Source organism: Euprymna scolopes, chromosome 18 (genome assembly GCF_053919585.1).
Source record: "Euprymna scolopes isolate OS-2025 chromosome 18, ASM5391958v1, whole genome shotgun sequence".
NCBI classification, from domain to species: Eukaryota; Metazoa; Mollusca; class Cephalopoda; order Sepiida; family Sepiolidae; genus Euprymna; species Euprymna scolopes.
In genome coordinates, this window is record NC_136499.1 from 77400126 (window position 1) to 77420155 (window position 20030).

Genomic DNA, 20030 nt, shown 5'->3' on the forward strand with positions numbered 1-20030 from the left:
TTGTTATTTGAAAAGTTATTGAAATAATTTTTTATTTCAAAAATTATTAAAATACTTATTATTCTAAAAGTTATTGAAATACTCTTTTATTTTAAAAATTATTAAAATACTTATTATTCTAAAAGTTATTGAAATACTTTTTTATTTTAAAAATTATTAAAATACTTATTATTCTAAAAGTTATTGAAATACTTTTTTATTTTAAAAATTATTAAAATACTCATTATTCTAAAAGTTATTGAAATACTTTTTTATTTTAAAAATTATTAAAATACTCATTATTCTAAAAGTTATTGAAATACTTTTTTATTTTAAAAATTATTAAAATACTTATTATTCTAAAAGTTATTGAAATACTTTTTTATTTTAAAAATTATTAAAATACTTATTATTCTAAAAGTTATTGAAATACTTTTTTATTTTAAAAATTATTAAAATACTTATTATTCTAAAAGTTATTGAAATACTTTTTTATTTTAAAAATTATTAAAATACTTATTATTCTAAAAGTTATTGAAATACTTTTTTATTTTAAAAATTATTAAAATACTTATTATTCTAAAAGTTATTGAAATACTTTTTTATTTTAAAAATTATTAAAATACTTATTATTCTAAAAGTTATTGAAATAATTTCTTATTTTAAAAATTATTAAAATACTTATTATTCTAAAAGTTATTGAAATACTTTTTTATTTTAAAAATTATTAAAATACTTATTATTCTAAAAGTTATTGAAATACTTTTTTATTTTAAAAATTATTAAAATACTTATTATTCTAAAAGTTATTGAAATACTTTTTTATTTTAAAAATTATTAAAATACTTATTATTCTAAAAGTTATTGAAATACTTTTTATTTTAAAAATTATTAAAATACTTATTATTCTAAAAGTTATTGAAATAATTTTTTATTTTAAAAATTATAAAATACTTACTATTCTAAAAGTTATTGAAATACTTTTTTATTTTAAAAATTATTAAAATACTCATTATTCTAAAAGTTATTGAAATACTTTTTTATTTTAAAAATTATTAAAATACTTATCATTCTAAAAGTTATTGAAATACTTTTTTATTTTAAAAATTATTAAAATACTTATTATTCTAAAAGTTATTGAAATACTTTTTTTATTTTAAAAATTATTAAAATACTTATTATTCTAAAAGTTATTGAAATACTTTTTTATTTTAAAAATTATTAAAATACTTATTATTCTAAAAGTTATTGAAATACTTATTGTTCTCAAGCAATGTTGAAATACATATTCTAAAAATTATTGAAATGTTTATTTTGTAAAAGTTATCATTATGATGGAACACTTAAATACCTTTTATTCTAAATGTTATTAAAATACTTATTATTCTAAAGGTATTGGAATAATTTTTATTCTAAAAATTATTGAAATACTAATTGCTCTAAAAATTATTGAAATACATATAATTCTAAATATTATTTGTAATACTTATTATTCTTAAAATTATTGTAATAATTATTTACTAAGCTATTGAAATACTTATTATTCTAACACTTACTGAAATGCTTAAATATTTATTATTTCTAAGTCACTAAAATATTTATTTTTCTAAGTATTATTGAAGAACTTATTATTCTAAAAGGCATTGAACTATTTATTATTCTTAAAATTATTAAAATACTTAAATACATATTATTCAAATAGTTATTGAAATACTTATAATTTTAAAGGTTACTAAAATACTTATTCTAAAAATCATTTAAAACCTTATTGTAAAAGTTCTTGAAATACCTATTATTATAAAATTTTTAAAAACATTTTCTAAAAGTCATTGACATACTTATATACTTAATTTTTCTAAAGGTTCGAGAATGCTTATTATTTTAAGTTTTGAAATGCTTACATTCTTATTATTCTAAATGTTATTAAAATACTTATTGTTCTAAAAGTTATTGACATATTTAAATACTTATTCAAAAATTTATGGAAATCCTTAAATACTAATTATACTAAGTGTTATTTTAATACTAATTATTCTCATTGTTATTGAAATAATTAAAAAAAACTTAAAAGGTTTTAAATACTTATTCTAAAAATGATTGAAATACTTATTTTTCTAAAAGTTACGGAAATATATATTATTCTAAAAGTTATTAGATAACTTATTCTCATACATTATTCAAATCCTTATTATTTTAAATGCTATTGAAGTATACTTTCTTCTTGAAATTATTGAAATACGTATTATTTTAAATGTTATTGAAATACATTTTCTTCTCCAAATCATTGAAATATTCGATATTCTAAAAGTTATTAATATACTCAAATACATATTCTAAAAGTTATTGAAATATGTAACAAAAGATGTCGAAATACTTATTATTCTAGTAGTTATTGTAATCTCGTACTTAGTATTCCAAAAGTTATTGAAACATGTTATCATTCTAAATGTTTTTATTAACTTATTATTTATAAAGTTATTGAAAAACTTATTCTAAAAGTTATTGAAAGACTTATTCTAAAGGTTATTGAAAAATAGTACTTTAATTTGAAGTTATTGAAACTTTTATAATTTTTTTTTGACAATTAACATTTACAAAGTTTATAAAAAGTGTTTGCATTTAAATAACTAAAAATATGAAATTTTAACAGCACTAAATTCTTAATATATTTTAAATTATTACTTACTGAGCCTGATTGCTTACATTCAATGGCAACGGGAATTCCAAAATGATTGAAAGTAATGTTTATAAAAAAATCAGGTTTCATTTTGGAATTTTCCTTCTCCTAGACTAATTGTCCTGGCCATATTTAAGAAACTAGTCTATTAAACTATTTAACCCATATTTAAGGAACAAAATGAATTCATACTTATTCAATGGTATTAGTGAATAAATATATAGCCACTTCCAAATTTACAACTGGCATCCCCAATTTGTTACGCTATATGATTATTGATCAGACTCGATATTTCTTAACATTAGCGATCAAGTGAGAACGAGGAAATCTATTCTATTTGATAAAAAAAATAAGAAAATAAATAGGGGAAATGACAATAACACAGAATGCAACATTTGACTATATTTCAGAGATAAAGAATTGTTATTTACAGTACTGGTACAGCTGGTGAATCAAACGAAACTACCATTTATTTGGCATCTTTCGGCCGTTTACATTAACAGATGCAAGATGTCAAAATGCTTAGCCAATCAGAATGCAATAGAAGTGGACGCAACTTTGTGGGGGATATGATCTTGCAGAGAAGGAAGGTTTCCTTGATGACACAACTCAAAAGGAATGCGAAAACCCTTTTGCTCTAACTACAAGAATAAATCTATAAAATTTTTAAACTGACTAAAAGAACTTTTGTAAAAAATAAAGCTTGCACAACTTTGAACAGAATGAAAAGCGAACAGATTTTCACCCTAACTCTAACCTTTTTGTGCGATGCAAAAGCTATAGCAGTACCAAAAATCAAAAAAATAAATGAAAACTCTCTAAACATCGTTGTTTAATTGCTTATCGTTTTACAGTCTCTAGTTTTTTGGGGGTATTTTACATAAGAGTCACCACTTATCAAGGCCAGGAGGCCACTCGAAGATAAGGGTTAGTGAGTGTACAGTAGTTAATGGGACAATGTCATAGTAATCCTTAGTAGTGGAACTTTGGTAAATTGGATTACTTAAGGGGGCGGCTCATCAAGAATTTGTTTATGTTGGACTTGAAGACTACCAAATTGTAGTCAGCTGGAAAGCAGGCTAGAGTTCCACAGGCGTGTAGTTCTAAGAGAAGCTTTGTTCATTGAATCTACTTTTAGGTTTAGGCACAGATAAAAAGTGGAGAAAATTATTGACAGTGGAAAATTAGTGTTTTTCGTGAAGGATTGGCGAGGGCAGACCATAGATTGGAGCTCAGTCGAGCGCTTGCCATGAAAATAACGATAAAGCAGAGACAGGCTTGCAACGTCTCTTCTAAGGGAAAGAGGTTGCAGGAAAGAGGAAAGGGCATCTTCCACGGCAACAAAATCTATATGACGGCATTCCAATCATTGTGCTGAAAAAGTTTCAACCAGAACTTGCCCCCATACTTACAAAATTCTTTAAGCGTTGCCTTAAAGAGAAGTGCTTCCCAACATGCTGGAAAACCTCATCAGTATGCCCTGTATTTAAGAATTCAGGTAATAAGTCATCTCCCTCTGAGTACAGACCAATAAGTCTCCTGTGTGTCATGAGTAAGCTGTTGGAATCCATATTAAATAGAGAAGTAGTACACCACCTCAGCAGAAATAACCTTCTTAGTGACATGCAATATGGTTTCTGTTCTGCAAGATCTACAGCAGATGTGCTAATGGTTATATCTCATTGGATTAGCGAATCTCTTGACAAAGGCGTCCTCTCTAGGGCAATTGCTCTTGACATATCAAAGGCCTTCGATAAGGTGTGGCATATGTGACTACTTCACAAGATTTCCAGCTACGGTACAACTGGAAATGTTTTCGCTATCATTAAATCATTTCTCTCCGATAGGCTCATAAGAGTACTGATTGATGGGCAGAAATCAGAGCCCCTCAATATTAATGCTGGAGTCCCTCAGGGGTCCATCCTAGGCCCAACTCTCTTCCTGATATACATCAATGATCTCCCAAAACACATACTTAAATCATTTGTTGACATCTATGCTGATGACACCGCCATCTATGACAACACATCAAAGGCTGTAAATGACGAAGTTCTTTCAGATTCTCTCTCCTCTGATCTTGAGCGAGTGGTACAGTGGGGGAGGAGGTGGCTGGTTACTTTTAATGCATCTAACACCAAGCTCCTATCTTTACATCATCAATACTCTGATCCCCATCGTGTATCAATTGAAATGGGTGGCTCTCGTCTAGGGGAAGCTCCATGTTTTGATAAGCTTCTGGGCTTGACCTTTACTCCTGACCTGAAATGGAACACGTACATCAAGTTGTTTGCCAAGGTCGCTGGAAAAATGATAGGATCCTTCTACCACTCCAGAATATATCTCACCCCTGAAACAATTCTCTATCTGTATAAAAGCCAAGTATGTCCAAGGATGGAGTACTGCTGCCACATCTGGGCAGGAGCTGCTAAAACCAGCCTATCCTGCCTTGACAGAGTACAAAATAGGCTTTGTGGCCTAGTGGGTGATGCCCTTTTCTCTTCCCTGCAACCTGTCTCCCACAGGAGAGACGTTGCGAGCCTGTCTTTGTTTTATCGTTACTACCATGGCAAGTGCTCGTCTGAACTCCAATCTCTGATCTCACCAATCTTTCATGATAAACACCCGCCTAGCTGAAACTACTGTCAAAATTTTCCCCACTCCTTATCTGTGCCAAAATCAAAACATGGATTCCATGAACAGAGCTTCTTTCTTAGAAGTGCACACCTGTGGAACTCTGTTCCGGTTGCCTGTTTCCCACCTGACTACAACTTGGATGTCTTTAAGTCCAATGTAAACAGGTTCCTGATGAACCGCCCCCTTAAGTAAGACACTTAATCAAATCTCCAACACTAACGCACTGTACACACAATAACCCTTACCCCCGAGTGGCTTCCGGGCCTTGATAAGAAAAAAAATTCTGTCAAGGCTAGATAAGTCTTTCTAGCAGCTCCTGCCCAAATGAAGCAACAGTACTCCATCCTTGGACGTGCCTGGCTTTTATGTAGAGAATGCATCAGTAGTGAGATATCTGCTGGAGTGGTAGAAGGATCCCACCATTTTTCCAGCAACCTTGGCAACATATTTGATGTACGTGTTCCATTTCAAATCAGGAGTAAATGTCAAGCCAGAAGCTTGTCAAAACATGGAGGCCCCCCCTCCAAGACCAGAGCCATTCATGTCAATTGATGCCAGATGGGGTTCAGAGCATTGATGATGTAAAGATAGGAGCTTGGTTTTAGATGCATTAAAAGTAACCAGCCACCTCTTTCCCCATTGTACCATTCTTCTCTAGTTCATTCATAAAAAAATATCACAATTTATTTTTAAAAAATAACTTTACCGGAAAAAAATACTTAATTGGTTTTCTTCATCAAAACGAATTAAATAAAAATAAAAATAAAAGAAAGAAAAGAAGAGGATAACAGCAACGATAAAAAAATTAAGTAAAGAAAAAAAGAATAAAAAAACAAAGACAAAAATAAAAACAAAGACAAAAAGAAACAAAGATAAACGAATAGAAAGATGAAAAACAAAGAAAAAAGAATAAAAAGAAACATAAATGATAAAATACAGACGAAAAAATAAAATAGAGAAAACGAAATGAAAACAAATATAAAAATTGGAAACAAAATAAAATAGTAAAAACAAAGATAAAAATAAAACATAAAAATAAAATCCAGAAAAAAGAATTAAAACGAAGATAAAATAAGAAAATAAAGATGAAAATAAAGAAAAAGGTATAAAAACAAAGAAAAAATAAAATAAAGACAAAATAATAAATTAACATAAAAATAAAATAAAGATAAAATAATAAAAAATATAAAATAATAAAAATAAACAAAAATAATAAAATAAAGAAAAAGAATAAAATACAGACAAAATAATGAATTAAAATAAACGAATAAAATAAAGATAAAAGAATAAACATAAAATAATAAGAACAAAGAAAAAATAATAAAAACAAAAATAAAGGCAAACGGATGAAAACAAATAATAAATTATAAAAACAAAGATAAAAGAGGAAAAACAAAGAAAAAGAAGAAAAACAAATGAAGATAGAATACAAAGATAAAAGAATCCCAAGACAAAAGAGGAAAAACAAAGAAAAAAAGTAACTTTTTAAAAATAAAAACAAAGATAAAAAAAACAAAGATAAAAGAGAAAAAACAAAGAAAAAAGAACAAAGGAAAAAAAATAATAAACAAAAAAGTATAAAAACAAAGGGAAAAAGAATTATAAAAAAAAAAGATAAAATGATTGTTATTTATTTATTTGGATTTTGACACCGATTCGTTTTGATCCAGTTTTTCTTCTATATTTTATGGCAAAACTCAGTTTTGTCTGGTTAAACCACTCTACCTTAGTCACATTACAAGATACGTGACCAAGTAAATAAAAACATTGATTAAAAGAGGAATTTTACACTGAGATTATGGAATCAATCTCTGATGAAGGGACTCATGCTAGATATCAAATAATGATTTACCTATGAGTAGAACATACAGAAGTTCAGTTTGGAATTTCTAGGTCATCGACTATGAGAAAAGGCACCTGAATAAAATTACAAGGGTCCAAATTAGGATTATTTGGATTATTCAAACTACTGTTCTCATTTTGAATTTGAGTATCACAAGGTTTCAACTCCTATAACCTCTGACCTTTGTAACAAACTCCCGAATCTGTATCTAATTTTTAATGGAATTATTTATTAAATTCACTGGAATGGATTGTTTTCGTTCCATTATCTAATACAGGATAGAAGTCTTAAATAACTATATTCTTATTATTGCCTGTACTAAAAAATGCGAACCTTCTCTCAGAAATTCTAAATCACATCAACTTAAATGTTGTGCGAATGCTAACAGCAATTCCACAAAATGGAAACAGAAAATTAACAATTAACAATACCAGTAAGTTGGATGGAATTGGTATTAATGTTAAAAGTATTGGATATTAACTTTCGCAAGAAACTACTGTTTTGTTTAATCTTAGATTGAAATCTAAGATCAAAATTTCTTGAATATAAAACAAAATCTCACAACTTTTCTTTTTTGTGTTTAAAACCAATTCAAACCCTTTGGAGTTATTTAATGTCAACAATTATAAATATTGTAAATTACTAATATTCCACTATCTTTCCAAAGGAGGAGATAATTAATGGGAAGACGGTATGATGACAACAGAATAACTGCTACATTACTTCTCAAATTGTGGATTGTAAGATAGTACATTAGTCTGAAATGATATAGTAGAAGGGTATTGAACATTAAAAGCTAATAATAATATAGTTTCCGTTTTAGACGGGCAAATACCAAAGCTCTATTAGTAATAAGTAATATTAATTCAACACAAGTTACTATTTTAGTTTTATCTGAGAGGAAATTATCTTTTGCAGCATCATTGTGTAATCACACTAGATCATGCATTCATTTAGATGTACTCAAAACTGTAGTTGATGTATGATACTTTTCTTTTTAACGTCATGTCAGTAAAAAAGAAATAGAAAATAAGTTTTATTCTCATCTAATTTTGAAAATCCAGAACATCATAATTCTTCTGAAACAGCGCACATTTATTCCTCTCTCCAATCTCCAATAAGATGTGTTCCATATCAGAATTCTTTGTAAATAATCATTTTTTAATCACCAGATAAAAATCATCGACTATTGATGAAATTTTCAGCATGTCTCAGTAAATGATGTATTTTATAATGAATACAAGTTTTCCAAATTAACATCTAAGCGATTTTGAAAAGAAGAGTGGAAGTTTGTTGGAGAAGGAGAAGGGTTAGGGTTATATTTTTCTTAAGAGCATCAAAGTTTTAGAATGCGATTTGTCCTAATTCACTTTCATTTAAAAATCATTAAATGTAAATGGTCAAAAGGGATCAGATTTACATCATTATGAAGATTTTAAGTTTAACAATTACATCAGAATTGAAACTCATTGTCTGGAAGAGTGAGTTATTTATTTTTTTACAGAAAAGGAAAACCTATCCGACACCATGATATAAAGACTGTAAAAAATTATAATAATAAAATCTGGAAAAAAAAAAAGACTGTGTGAACTTGGAAGGAAAGAGAAGACTGAGACTCTACAATGGACGGCAATGAAAAAAACAGCTGAAATCTTAAGGAAATCATCTCACAAAGACTACAAAACCAACTCACATAAATTATGAACAGTTCAAAACGACATAGAAATTAGAATAGAAATAAAACAAAAACATCGAAATAACACAACATAAATCCAAGGGAATTAAAATTGCAAGAAATTTCATAAAATGCACCCCCTCCCGCTTCTTTAAATGTAATGGTATCAGCCGAGGCTAATACCAGATAAAATACATGTGAAGGATCAAGGAGGATTAAAAAACAATTCAAACCTCCACTGGAATGGTGAAAACAGTACATAGACCTTGAAAGATTTATTGTCATCCGAATCCCAGAGGAGACCAGTGGTCACTGCCAGAAAGAAATCAATGGTGTGTGGCTGTTGTGATAATGAAAAATCATTTGCAATGGTTACTGAAAGAATTGATGAGTACTAAACATCACTGGAGACCTGTTGTCACTCAAACTCCAGGGAACATCACCTGCTTTTGTCATTGATCATGGCCTAGGTGAGAACTCCTAATGAGTAAAAATATCATCATCAGCAGCAACAGCAGCATCATATCCATTTAAATGCAGAGGTGTATTGGGTAGATTTTAGAAACTTATTTCCAAACTAACCTATCTCTGGCCAGGTCTTTATCCCTTGTTCTTTCACATCTATTTTTTATCCCCTCCAATGCTTTCTTTGGTCTTTCTATGTGAACGGATCTTACTATCTTAATTATTCTACATTTACTAACTTAAGAACTCTCATCCGTTCTTTCAACATGGCCATACCACTGTACACATATATCTTTTCCTCTGACGTCATCAGTCTTAAAATCTCACATTACACATCCAGTTACAGTGCTGATAAGTTGATGATTATTAATGGCAATTCTTGCAATCACACTCGTATTTACTCCTTCCTGCAACAAATTTCTAAGTCAACTGCAATAGCTTGATCAACCAAATTTACTTCTCCACATACGAGTTCGCATCCTTTCAAGGTTCACCACAGACATCAACTCTACCTTCTGCTAGTTAGTAAATTTGGAGTTAGAGAACAAAAGTTCTGATACTACAAAACGAAAGTAGTTCATTTTTACAACTGATGCTACACACAAAATATGATTTTCATACATTTGGAGGCTTGCCAGAATTGATGCTGGTTTAATATGAAATAAAATAGTCATCCTACCGTTTGTTTCCCATGCAAAGCAATTCCTATAAAAGAAGAGAGACACGTACAATCGCATACGTGTGTAATGTTAGTTAAGTGTAGCAACCATTGAACACAGGAAATAGCTGAAACTTGTGCATATACAAGTCTCAATTGAATAGTCAGACCAATAAATGTTGGCATGACCTAAACTTTGTCGACACACCCAGACATCGGGAAAATTTACTCACCTGCAAACAAAGAACAGAATTACAATAGTATTATTTCGATTACATTCATTTATGTAGTGCTGCTATGACCAAAAGAAAATGCTTTTTATTGAATGTACAAGATTAATTATCTAATAAAATACATGACAATATAATCACTTACAAATAAAAAGAAAAAAACGCATTGTTTATATATATATATATATATATATATATATATATATATATATATATATATATATATATATATATAGTCATCCACAGACCGACTGTTTCGCTGTATCACAGCTCTTCAGTCTGGCTAGACCAGTACCCATCCAAAGTCCGGGATGGAACCAACAATCACCGAGTTGATAGTCAGCAATGATATCTAACACTGTTTTATACACACATTGACCGCCACTCCAACATTTATTTATTTATAAAAAGCTTTGTATTATACTAAAGCAGTGGCAAGCGACATCAATTACCAAGAGTGCTTGATGCAAGAAAGGTGGGTGGCTAATATATATATATATATATATATATATATATATATATTTAGACAAATATTATTGAATAGCACGGAATTATTCTGTTTTACAATTTTCCTTTTTATCTTCTCCAATCTCCAAATAGTCCTTTTTGTGTTTTTCTCGAAATTGTATATGTTGGATCCATAATCGCAAGATTAGTACTTCTATCATCCTCAGGCATATTGTAGAAATAAATGTAGGGATTGTTTTTTTTTAATTTACTTATATATATTTTTTTCCTAGTCACGTGGTAATTTGTTACAAGTTAAGTGGGCGGACTTTTTTTTTTTCATATATTAAACAGATTTATATATACAAACACATATATACATTATTAAACATTTATTCCAAACATTTCAAAATGTTCCGGCTGCACTCATAATTAATATTATTTATTTGAGGCTTCTTTGTTTTAATGTACAATGCTTCCGTATTGGGACCAACATTTAGTAATTTTTATATGGCTGATCTAGAAAACAAGGTATTTAATTTAATAGAGAAACCTTCTATTTACGTTCGATATGTAGACGATATACTAATTCTTGTCAATAACACAGAGAAAATAGAATATTTAAAGGGTATCTTTCAGAATAATTCAGTTCTTAACTTTACACATGAATTAAGTACTAATAATAAAATCTCTTTTTTAGACGTTCTCATTGACTCTAGTAGCGATGAATTTATCACCTCCATTTTTAAAAAACTACATCCGTTAATTCCTGTATTTTAAATTTTAAAAGTGAATGTCCATTCCGCTATAAAACGAATATAATAAGGAATCTTATACACTGTGCGCAAAGGTGATTTCCTCCAGCAAAAAAATATTCTTTAATGAATTAAAAAATATAAAACAAGTGTCAGTAAATAATCAATTCCCTAACTCTCTTGTAATAAAGAAATAAAATTAGCCATTAGTAATTTGAATCAAATTAGTAATATTCAAGAAAATTATCAACCTGTTAATATATATTACCGTAACCAGTTACACAAAAACTCAAAAATCGATGAGAGTATTCTTAAAAATATAATCCGTAGATATGTGGCTCCCAAAAATAATAAAAAAATAAAATTTATTATATATTATAAAAAAAACAGACAACAAGCCTTGTAATAAAATACAACATTTCGCAAACAAATGACCTGTTGGAAAGGACCAATGTACCTATTTACAATGCCTCCCCACGAGACAGAGTTAGACACCAGGGTCATTTTTTAACGTGGAAAGGACCAATGTAGTTTACAAATTTAGCTGCCCAATAGGAGAGCGTATCTCCAATATTAGTAGCTATGTTGGTTCAACAACTAACACATTGTCGCGAAGATTAACTATCCACCTCTCTGATTCTAGCTCCATATCACAACATTTGAAGGGACATGGCTGCCACATTCGGAATTTCGAAGAATTATGGTAGAAAATACAAGAGTATTGCAGAGTGAGAGAAAGGTAAATAGGCTAAGAATACTCGAAGCATTGTACATTAAAACAAAGAAGCCTCAAATAAATAATATTAATTATGAGTGCAGCCGGAACATTTTGAAATGTTTGGGATAAATGTTTAATAATGTATATATGTGTTTGTATATATAAATCTGTTTAATATATGTAAAAAAAAAAAAAGTCCGCCCATTTAACTTGTAACAAATTACCACGTGACTAGGAAAAAGATATATATATATGTATAAAGTAAATTAAAAAAAAAAACAATCCCTACGACGACGTAGGTTTTGTTTGTTATAAAAGATCGGATTTTACTGTAGCTTCCCCCTAACCCCCCAAAATACAAAAATTTAAATTGCCTCAGTCTAGAAGGAGCTTTTATTTACTTAATTTTTAATGCGTATTATCTGCCTCACCTGCTAATAAATTCAATGTAAAGTTTAAAAATGCATAATTATAAAATCAGTTTTTTACATACAAACATATTTTAATTTTTTTATATAAACATTTTTTAAATATTTTTTAATATATTTTTTTATATATAATTTTTTTTATAAATATTTTTTTATTTTTTTAACTTGTATTTTTAGATATAAAAAATAGCATTTATTTGCCTCCTACGAGAACAATGTTAAAAATTTTTTAAAACCTTATGTAGAAATCTCTTTTTCAAAGTGTAAAACTTCTAACATTGTTCTCGTGGGAGGCAAATAAATGCTAATTTTTTTATATCTAAACATTTAAATATTTAAAAGATTTTTAACTAAAATGTATTTTCAACATAAAATGTTTCACTGCTTTTTCTTATTCTGTAAAGTTTAGTTGTTACAAAATAAATAGCATTTAAAACTACTTAAAACAAACTGTAGCAACTCGCCACAAACATTAACAGTGGCTGGATAAGGAGTGTTCCTGTTGCGCATACATCAATTATCTACACCCAAGCAAATTCTGTGGGCATGAAAACTAAAGCCTTGTCTTTTCGTACGGACGTAGACCAAAGCACCCCACGTGACAGCGATGTTAACTTTTTATACAATTGACATTCAAAGAAAGCAAATTTCCTAAATATTTTTCTGACAGCTTTCGCTGGAGCCGATCTATCACCTATAAAAAGGCACTGCACGCCAAAACCAGTCAGTCGAATCACCCAGCATACTGTGAACAATGGTCTCCATCACGGTTCGATATAAAACCACCAACATAACTGCGCGCACATCACTCATCTAAATTCTCCCCACGGAAGTACCAGATCAGTACGAATTAATATTTTCCCTTCTTGCTTCATTTTGTCTCTCATATTAACGTCCGAATCTCGTTTATCGTTAATATTGTGTAAAAATAACTTAGGCTACAGCAGTTTCACAGCCCCATGCACGAGCCACTACTGGTGATTTTTTGTTTTTCTTTGCTTTTTCTTTTTTTCCCCTTTAATTATTTTTCTATGAATACACTATTTTTGTATAAATGAATCAAAAAGTGTTAATGCTTAAAAAAAAACAAAATGTCATAGCACCTCGCCCCCTCCCCCCGCCGACGTCAATATTGTAATACGCATGTGTAAAAATACCTTAGTGACTCACTATGAACAGGAGCAAATTTTCCATTCTATCCTTGTTGTCATGTCATTACTAAGAGTGCCGGAGGTAAACGTTTTCCTGGGCTGATGTTATCCACCTGTTAGGCATGGATCTGAATATTTAATTAATTCCCAAGGAAACCGTCTTATCAGGAAGTGCAAAATACCAGGGCTGCTACATTGTCATTTGACAAATGGAGCCTGAACCATGCTTCTGATGGGGGTTTCTCGATGCCACATTAGTAGGAACAGCTATGGAATTTCCTTTTCATTGGTCTACAAATGTTTTCCTTCTTCACTTTCTCCTTCATCCCTATTCTCTCTCTCTTGCTTTCCCTCAGCCTTGCTCGAAACAACTCTTCCACAAACTCCCCAACCTATAATAATTCCAAAAACAAAACAAGAGAAAGCCCAGAACCACAACTATCAACATACACCCCCACCACTAATAGGTCTTCTTCTTTGACATCAAGGGTACCAATCTTCTAGAAGTTGAAATCAAATTATAGAACAAACCTGACCTGTTCTGTTCGTGTGAAACTCAACTGCTTCCTTAGCCGATTTCTCCATCAAAGGCTATTCTTAACTTACATCCAAACCTGACCCTCAAGCTCGCCATAGACATGAAATGTGTGCCTACATTAGAGATAGCTTCTGGAGTGGCAGAGACATTTCAAAAAAAGATCCAAAACATCCCTACATGTACTTTAGAGTAACACTTACAGCACAGCATTTATATTTGTCCTCTACTGTTCCCACAACGATGAAGTTGCTATCTTGTATCTCTAAGCAAATTGATCATATCCTGTCTGCACATCTCTCATTCAATATTGGTGTCTGTGGAGATTTCAATGTTCACATTGTTGAATGGTTAGTCCACTCAAACAAAGCATATGACGAAAGGAAATTTTGTCATGATTTTCTTTGCTTATAACAACACAGAAAAATCTAACACTAGGGCACGTGATGATGATGGACAATTTGCAAGTCTTCTACATTCTAACAATATGCCCTGGACTATGCTTATCCTCAGTTCTGTCTCCACTAGGATCTTCTGATCACTTGATTGTCTCAATAAGGATACAAAGTATAACAACACTCCAAACACCCATCTCCATTGAGCAGTGTATTGATACATGATGACTGACTGCGTTCGTTTTCGAATGGTCATATCAGAACTACCCATGCACTCTGTGTTTAAAAATATGTATACCTCTTATAGTATCTTCAACGATTGGTTAACTCTTAGCATAGACAGCTACATACCCTTCAAGGAATTCCAACAGAAACCTAACAACCAGCCATGGTACATCTCTGGATGTGCTGCCACCGTTGCTCATAGAAGCCACTACTTCAATTGCTATAAATGTAGTACATGTTTTGAAACTAAAGTCACCTTTAGGACTGCTAGCAATCACTGCAAAAGGATTATAGAAAACAAGAGAGAACCATATGCTCAGTCCATCAAGTCTAAAGTAGAAGAACAGAAACTTGGTTCCCATGATTGCCAAAGTGAATAACAAACAAGGTCCTGAACATATGCACCTCCTCTATTCGATCATTATCAATGAGCCTAAGGTGATTTCGTCAGCATCTGACATAGCCAAACTCTTTGCCAAAAAACTTTGCCTCAAACTCAAACTTGTGCGATCAGGCCAAATATCCCCCAAAGACTGAAAATAATCTGACCAACATCAACATGTCTGTTTAAGATGCTGCCACACTCATCAAAAAGCTTGATGTCAGCAAAGCAACTAGACCTGACAATATTCCAATCATAGTACTCAAAAAGCTGCAACCGGAACTAGCACCCATTCTTACAAAGTTGTCCAATCGAAGCCTTAAGAAGAAATGCTTTCCAAAACCTTTGAACACTTTATTAGTTTGCCTAATATTAAAAAATACTGGAGATCGGTCTTCTGCATCTCAGTACAGACCAATTATTCTTCTGTCTGTCATGAGTAAGTTGGTTGAATCCATGTTAAATAGAGAAATTGTCAACGACTTCAGCAAAAAAACAACCAATTCAGTGACAAGCAATATAATTTCTGTTCTGTAAAATCTACAGCTGATGTACTGACTGCAATTTCACATAGAATTAATGAATCAACAGACGAGGATTTCTTCTCTAGAGCAATAGCTCTTGACACATCAAAGGCATTTAATAAAAGTGGCATAAGATCTACTTCACAAGATTTCCAGCTATGGATTATCTGGGAATCTCCTCAATCATTGAATCCTTTCACTCAGATAGGTTAATACAAGTAGTTGTCAAAACTCAGAGTATCAATGCTGGCATGCTTCAAGGATATACCTCTGCTCAACTCCATTCCTTATCTTCATCAATGATCTCCCAAATCACATTCTAAGTTTATTTGTTAACATAGACACAGACAGTACTACTATCTATGGCAACACTACAAAGGCGAGCAATGACTACAATCTCTCTGTCTCTCTCTTTTGACCTTAAGCACGTGGTGCAATGAGGCAAAAGGTGGCTACCTTCTATCTTTTCACCACCAACAATCTAAACCCCACTTGGTCCCAATATATATGAATGGCTCTCATCTCAAAGATGCATGCTGCTTGGACAAACTTCTGTGGCTGACCTTCACTCCTGACATGAAATGGAAGACTTATATTAAATATTTTCACTTGAAAATTGGTTGTGTCATTCAACCGCTCCAGAAGTTAGCTCACTCCTGATGTAAATATCTACCTGTATAAGAGTTAAATACGTCCTAAAATGGAGTACTGTTGCCACATTTGGTGAGGAGCTACTCTGACCACCCTATTGTCTTGACAGAGTTCATTTGAACCTAGTAGGTAATCCTCTTCTCTCTTTCTCACAGAAGAGACATTGCGAGCCTGTCTCTGCTCTATCATAATTTTTATCGCAAGTACTCCTCAGAGCTTCAGTCTATGGTCCACCCTGATAAAATTTCACAAAATCACTTGTCTAACTACAACCAATATCAACAATTTCACCTACTTTCTATTTGGGCCTAAATCTGAACACAAATTCCACAAAGAAAGTTTCTTTCCTAGAACTACCTGCCTATGGAACTCTGTTCCACTAACTTGCTTCCCAGCTAACTACAATCTGGTCATTTTCAAGTCCAATGTAAATAAGTTCTTGTTAAGCTGCCCTCTTAAATAATCAAATTATATCCAATTTTTATCTGTAAGGATCACTATGTTGTTGTCTCACTGATCACCTTACATTCATTAACCCTTATCCTTGAGTGGCCTTCGGACTTTGATAAGTTGTGACTTCCTTGTAAAAAGACATAATCCTCTTTATTATTATTTATATGTTTGTTAATTATTCATATTTCTATTTGAGTGCTTGATTTCCCCATAGTATATTCCAATTTTCTGTTTTGTTCTGCCCTCATTGGAACACAAACGTTAAACATTACGCACACTACTGTGGGTAAATGTATGCTAACACGCATGCATCTAATGAATAGATAGACCAACACTCATCAGAAATGTAACCCTAACCCGATATTTAAACGCTGGTTTGTTCACTATTAACACAGCACGAATCATAACCTATCATTTCAACATTTCTTTAATACCACAACTACAGCCTTGAATTAGTGTAAGCACACTTAGCTAACCTTTTAATATAAAAATTGAAATTACCTTCGTGTGAAATTTCATTAAAAATCAGCCCAGTTGTTTAGAGGTTCATAGGAAATGAACTTGCACACAGACAGACAGACAGACAGACAAAGTTACTTTTACATAATAGTAACTGTGTATGTGTGTGTGTGTGTGTGTACCTCCAAAACAAGATTGAGTAGATACAGCTAAACTGCCATTTTCGTAATTTTATATGAAACATTTAAAAATATGCTGAATCACTTTTATAAAAAGTGATTCAGTATAGTTTTAGATGTTTCATATAAAATTTTAATATTAATAATATATATTATTGTTACGGTTGAACCTGAATCAGCAAAGGAAGGAGGGAAAGGTCAATGCATTTAAACGAGAAGACATGAAGCCTTTTGTTGCAAGAGAAATGTCGTCATGAGAACGAACGGCACTTAGAAAAATTTCTATAATAGAACAAAGGGGGATAATTGAATGAAGTTGTTAAGCGATGGCAATATTGCAATGGATTTGATGGAATTCAGTTATAAATATCATTTATTTTAATGTATGATTAATATTATTACATTGTAAATTAATGGACATTGAACCGAAAGAACAATTAATGCACTGCAGATGCATGTATTATATATCCTAGAATACTAAAACACATTTTACTATGAATTTTCAAGAGCATCAAAAAATTTTTTGAAATGCTTGCATTTTTTAAATTTTGGAAATTTAAATGAGTGATGTTCATTTTAATAGATTTTTTATTTTTTTATCATTTTGCTTTTTCTGGGGATGAGGCATTCTACTGGATGCCAGACATTCACCTTCTATTTCAGTCACTCCAACCCAGAAGTGCATGTGATGTTATGTATTCACATAGATCCATGATACAATGGATAAAGTGCTAAATAATAATCAGTTCAAGTGGAGATTGAACATTAAATCCTCAGTACACCTGCTAATGTCTGATGGACAAAAAACAATGAATCTGTGAATTAAATAAAGGATTCAATTTAGAAAGTCCATACAAACACCTGATTTCAACGTAAAAGATTATTACGTTTGAAAAATGCACCTGAAGAAGACCATACTTTACATCAGGCAAAAGTGAGAATAAAATCCAAGATGAGAACAAATAATATAAATTATCCTCATCTCAAAAATTCCAAAACATAACTCTCTCTCTCTCTCATATATATATATATATATATATATATATAATATATATATAATATAAAGCTGAATGTCTGTGTGTGTATGTGCCTGATCACGAATAGGCTCCTATATGGTTGACTATTTTAAAAAACTGATTACATATAATGATAGAAGATGTATCGAGACACAGGAATGAGTATGTTTGATCTGGCAGAACGGTGGTTCATTAAAATTGTGGGGGCTGCGTTCGCGCCTGGTCCACAAAGTATGGAAATAAAAAATGAAAAAAAAAAAAAACGTTTACAAGTGTTTTTGGTATAGATGTACATAAGAATACTTTGATAAGTATGTTTTAACTTAAATAGGGATGGTATAATAAAATTGTGGGGTCTGCATTCGCGCCTGGCCTCCATAGAATGGAAATAGGCACAAACTTTAATAAAGACTTTTCATATATATCTGTGTAAGTATACTTTGATAATTATGTTTCTGTTTGAAGAAATATGGTATAATAAAATTATTGAGTATTCGTTCACACCTGACCTCCATAGAATGGAAATATGTCACAAAGTTTAACAAGGTTTTTTAATATAGATCCACAGAATATTATGATAAGTGTTTCAGTGTGAACAGGTATGGTATGATGAATTATGGGGTTTATCTATTTTATTTTTACTTTCATCATATTTTGCTTTGGTTTTGATACCCCGAAATTTACAACCCTTCCTTTTCATAACCTATCATACTTTCATAAATCAGAGTCCATTTTCTGTAGGTTGTTTTTGAACCCAGTCAACGACGGGTACTTTTGCTAATATATATATATATATATATATATATATATATATATATATATATATATATATATATATATGAAATAATTAATAAAGCTTTGTTTTCATTGAGTACATTGAAAGAAATATACAAATTTTCTAATTAAACAAAATTGCAAAAATTCTTTTTAATGGGATATTGAACATTTTCTAAGACTTCTAAATAAAAAAAAAGGATTTATTTCTCTCACATCTGATATGGCATATTAAGAATTCAATCAGCAGTTCAGTTATATAAGCTGAACTCATAGTTGTTAGTGAACATAAAACATATATCTTTGTGAATAATATATATATATATATATATATATATATATATACATTTGAATTAAACGCTATTACGTTGCAACATTTGAAAAAATTTTAAAGAATAAATAAAATTACAATCTTCTTCCACATACGACTAAAATAATCCACGTGAACTCTTTTGAACATGATTGCCAGGAATGAATGCTGTCCATACTAGAAATTTCCAGTTTTTTCAACGGCTTTCTTTTTCATTTCAATACTTTTTGTTACCAAGAGCAGAGGTCCACTTGAAATATAAAAAATGACAATAAAAATATTAAATACAAAAAGTAACATCGTTTTCATTCTTCAAAAAACCCTCATAGCCTTTAAATCACTATATATATATATATATATATATATATATATATATATATATATATATATATATATATATATATTGTTGTATCACAACTTATCACTGTGGCTAGACTAGCACCTTTCCCTAGCTGTGGATCAAACTT

At 30.5% G+C, this 20030-nt stretch overlaps 1 protein-coding gene across 1 annotated transcript in view; it reads left to right on the plus strand.

The window, feature by feature from the left end:
• Positions 1-15195, plus strand: part of LOC145297879 (uncharacterized) — a 28921-nt gene extending 13726 nt beyond the window's left edge. The window contains exon 2 of the mRNA XM_080144205.1: positions 14898-15195. Within this exon, the coding sequence (XP_080000331.1) occupies positions 14898-15195 (298 nt within the window). The remainder of the gene's footprint in view (positions 1-14897) is intronic.
• The last annotated feature ends 4835 nt before the right edge of the window (positions 15196-20030 follow it).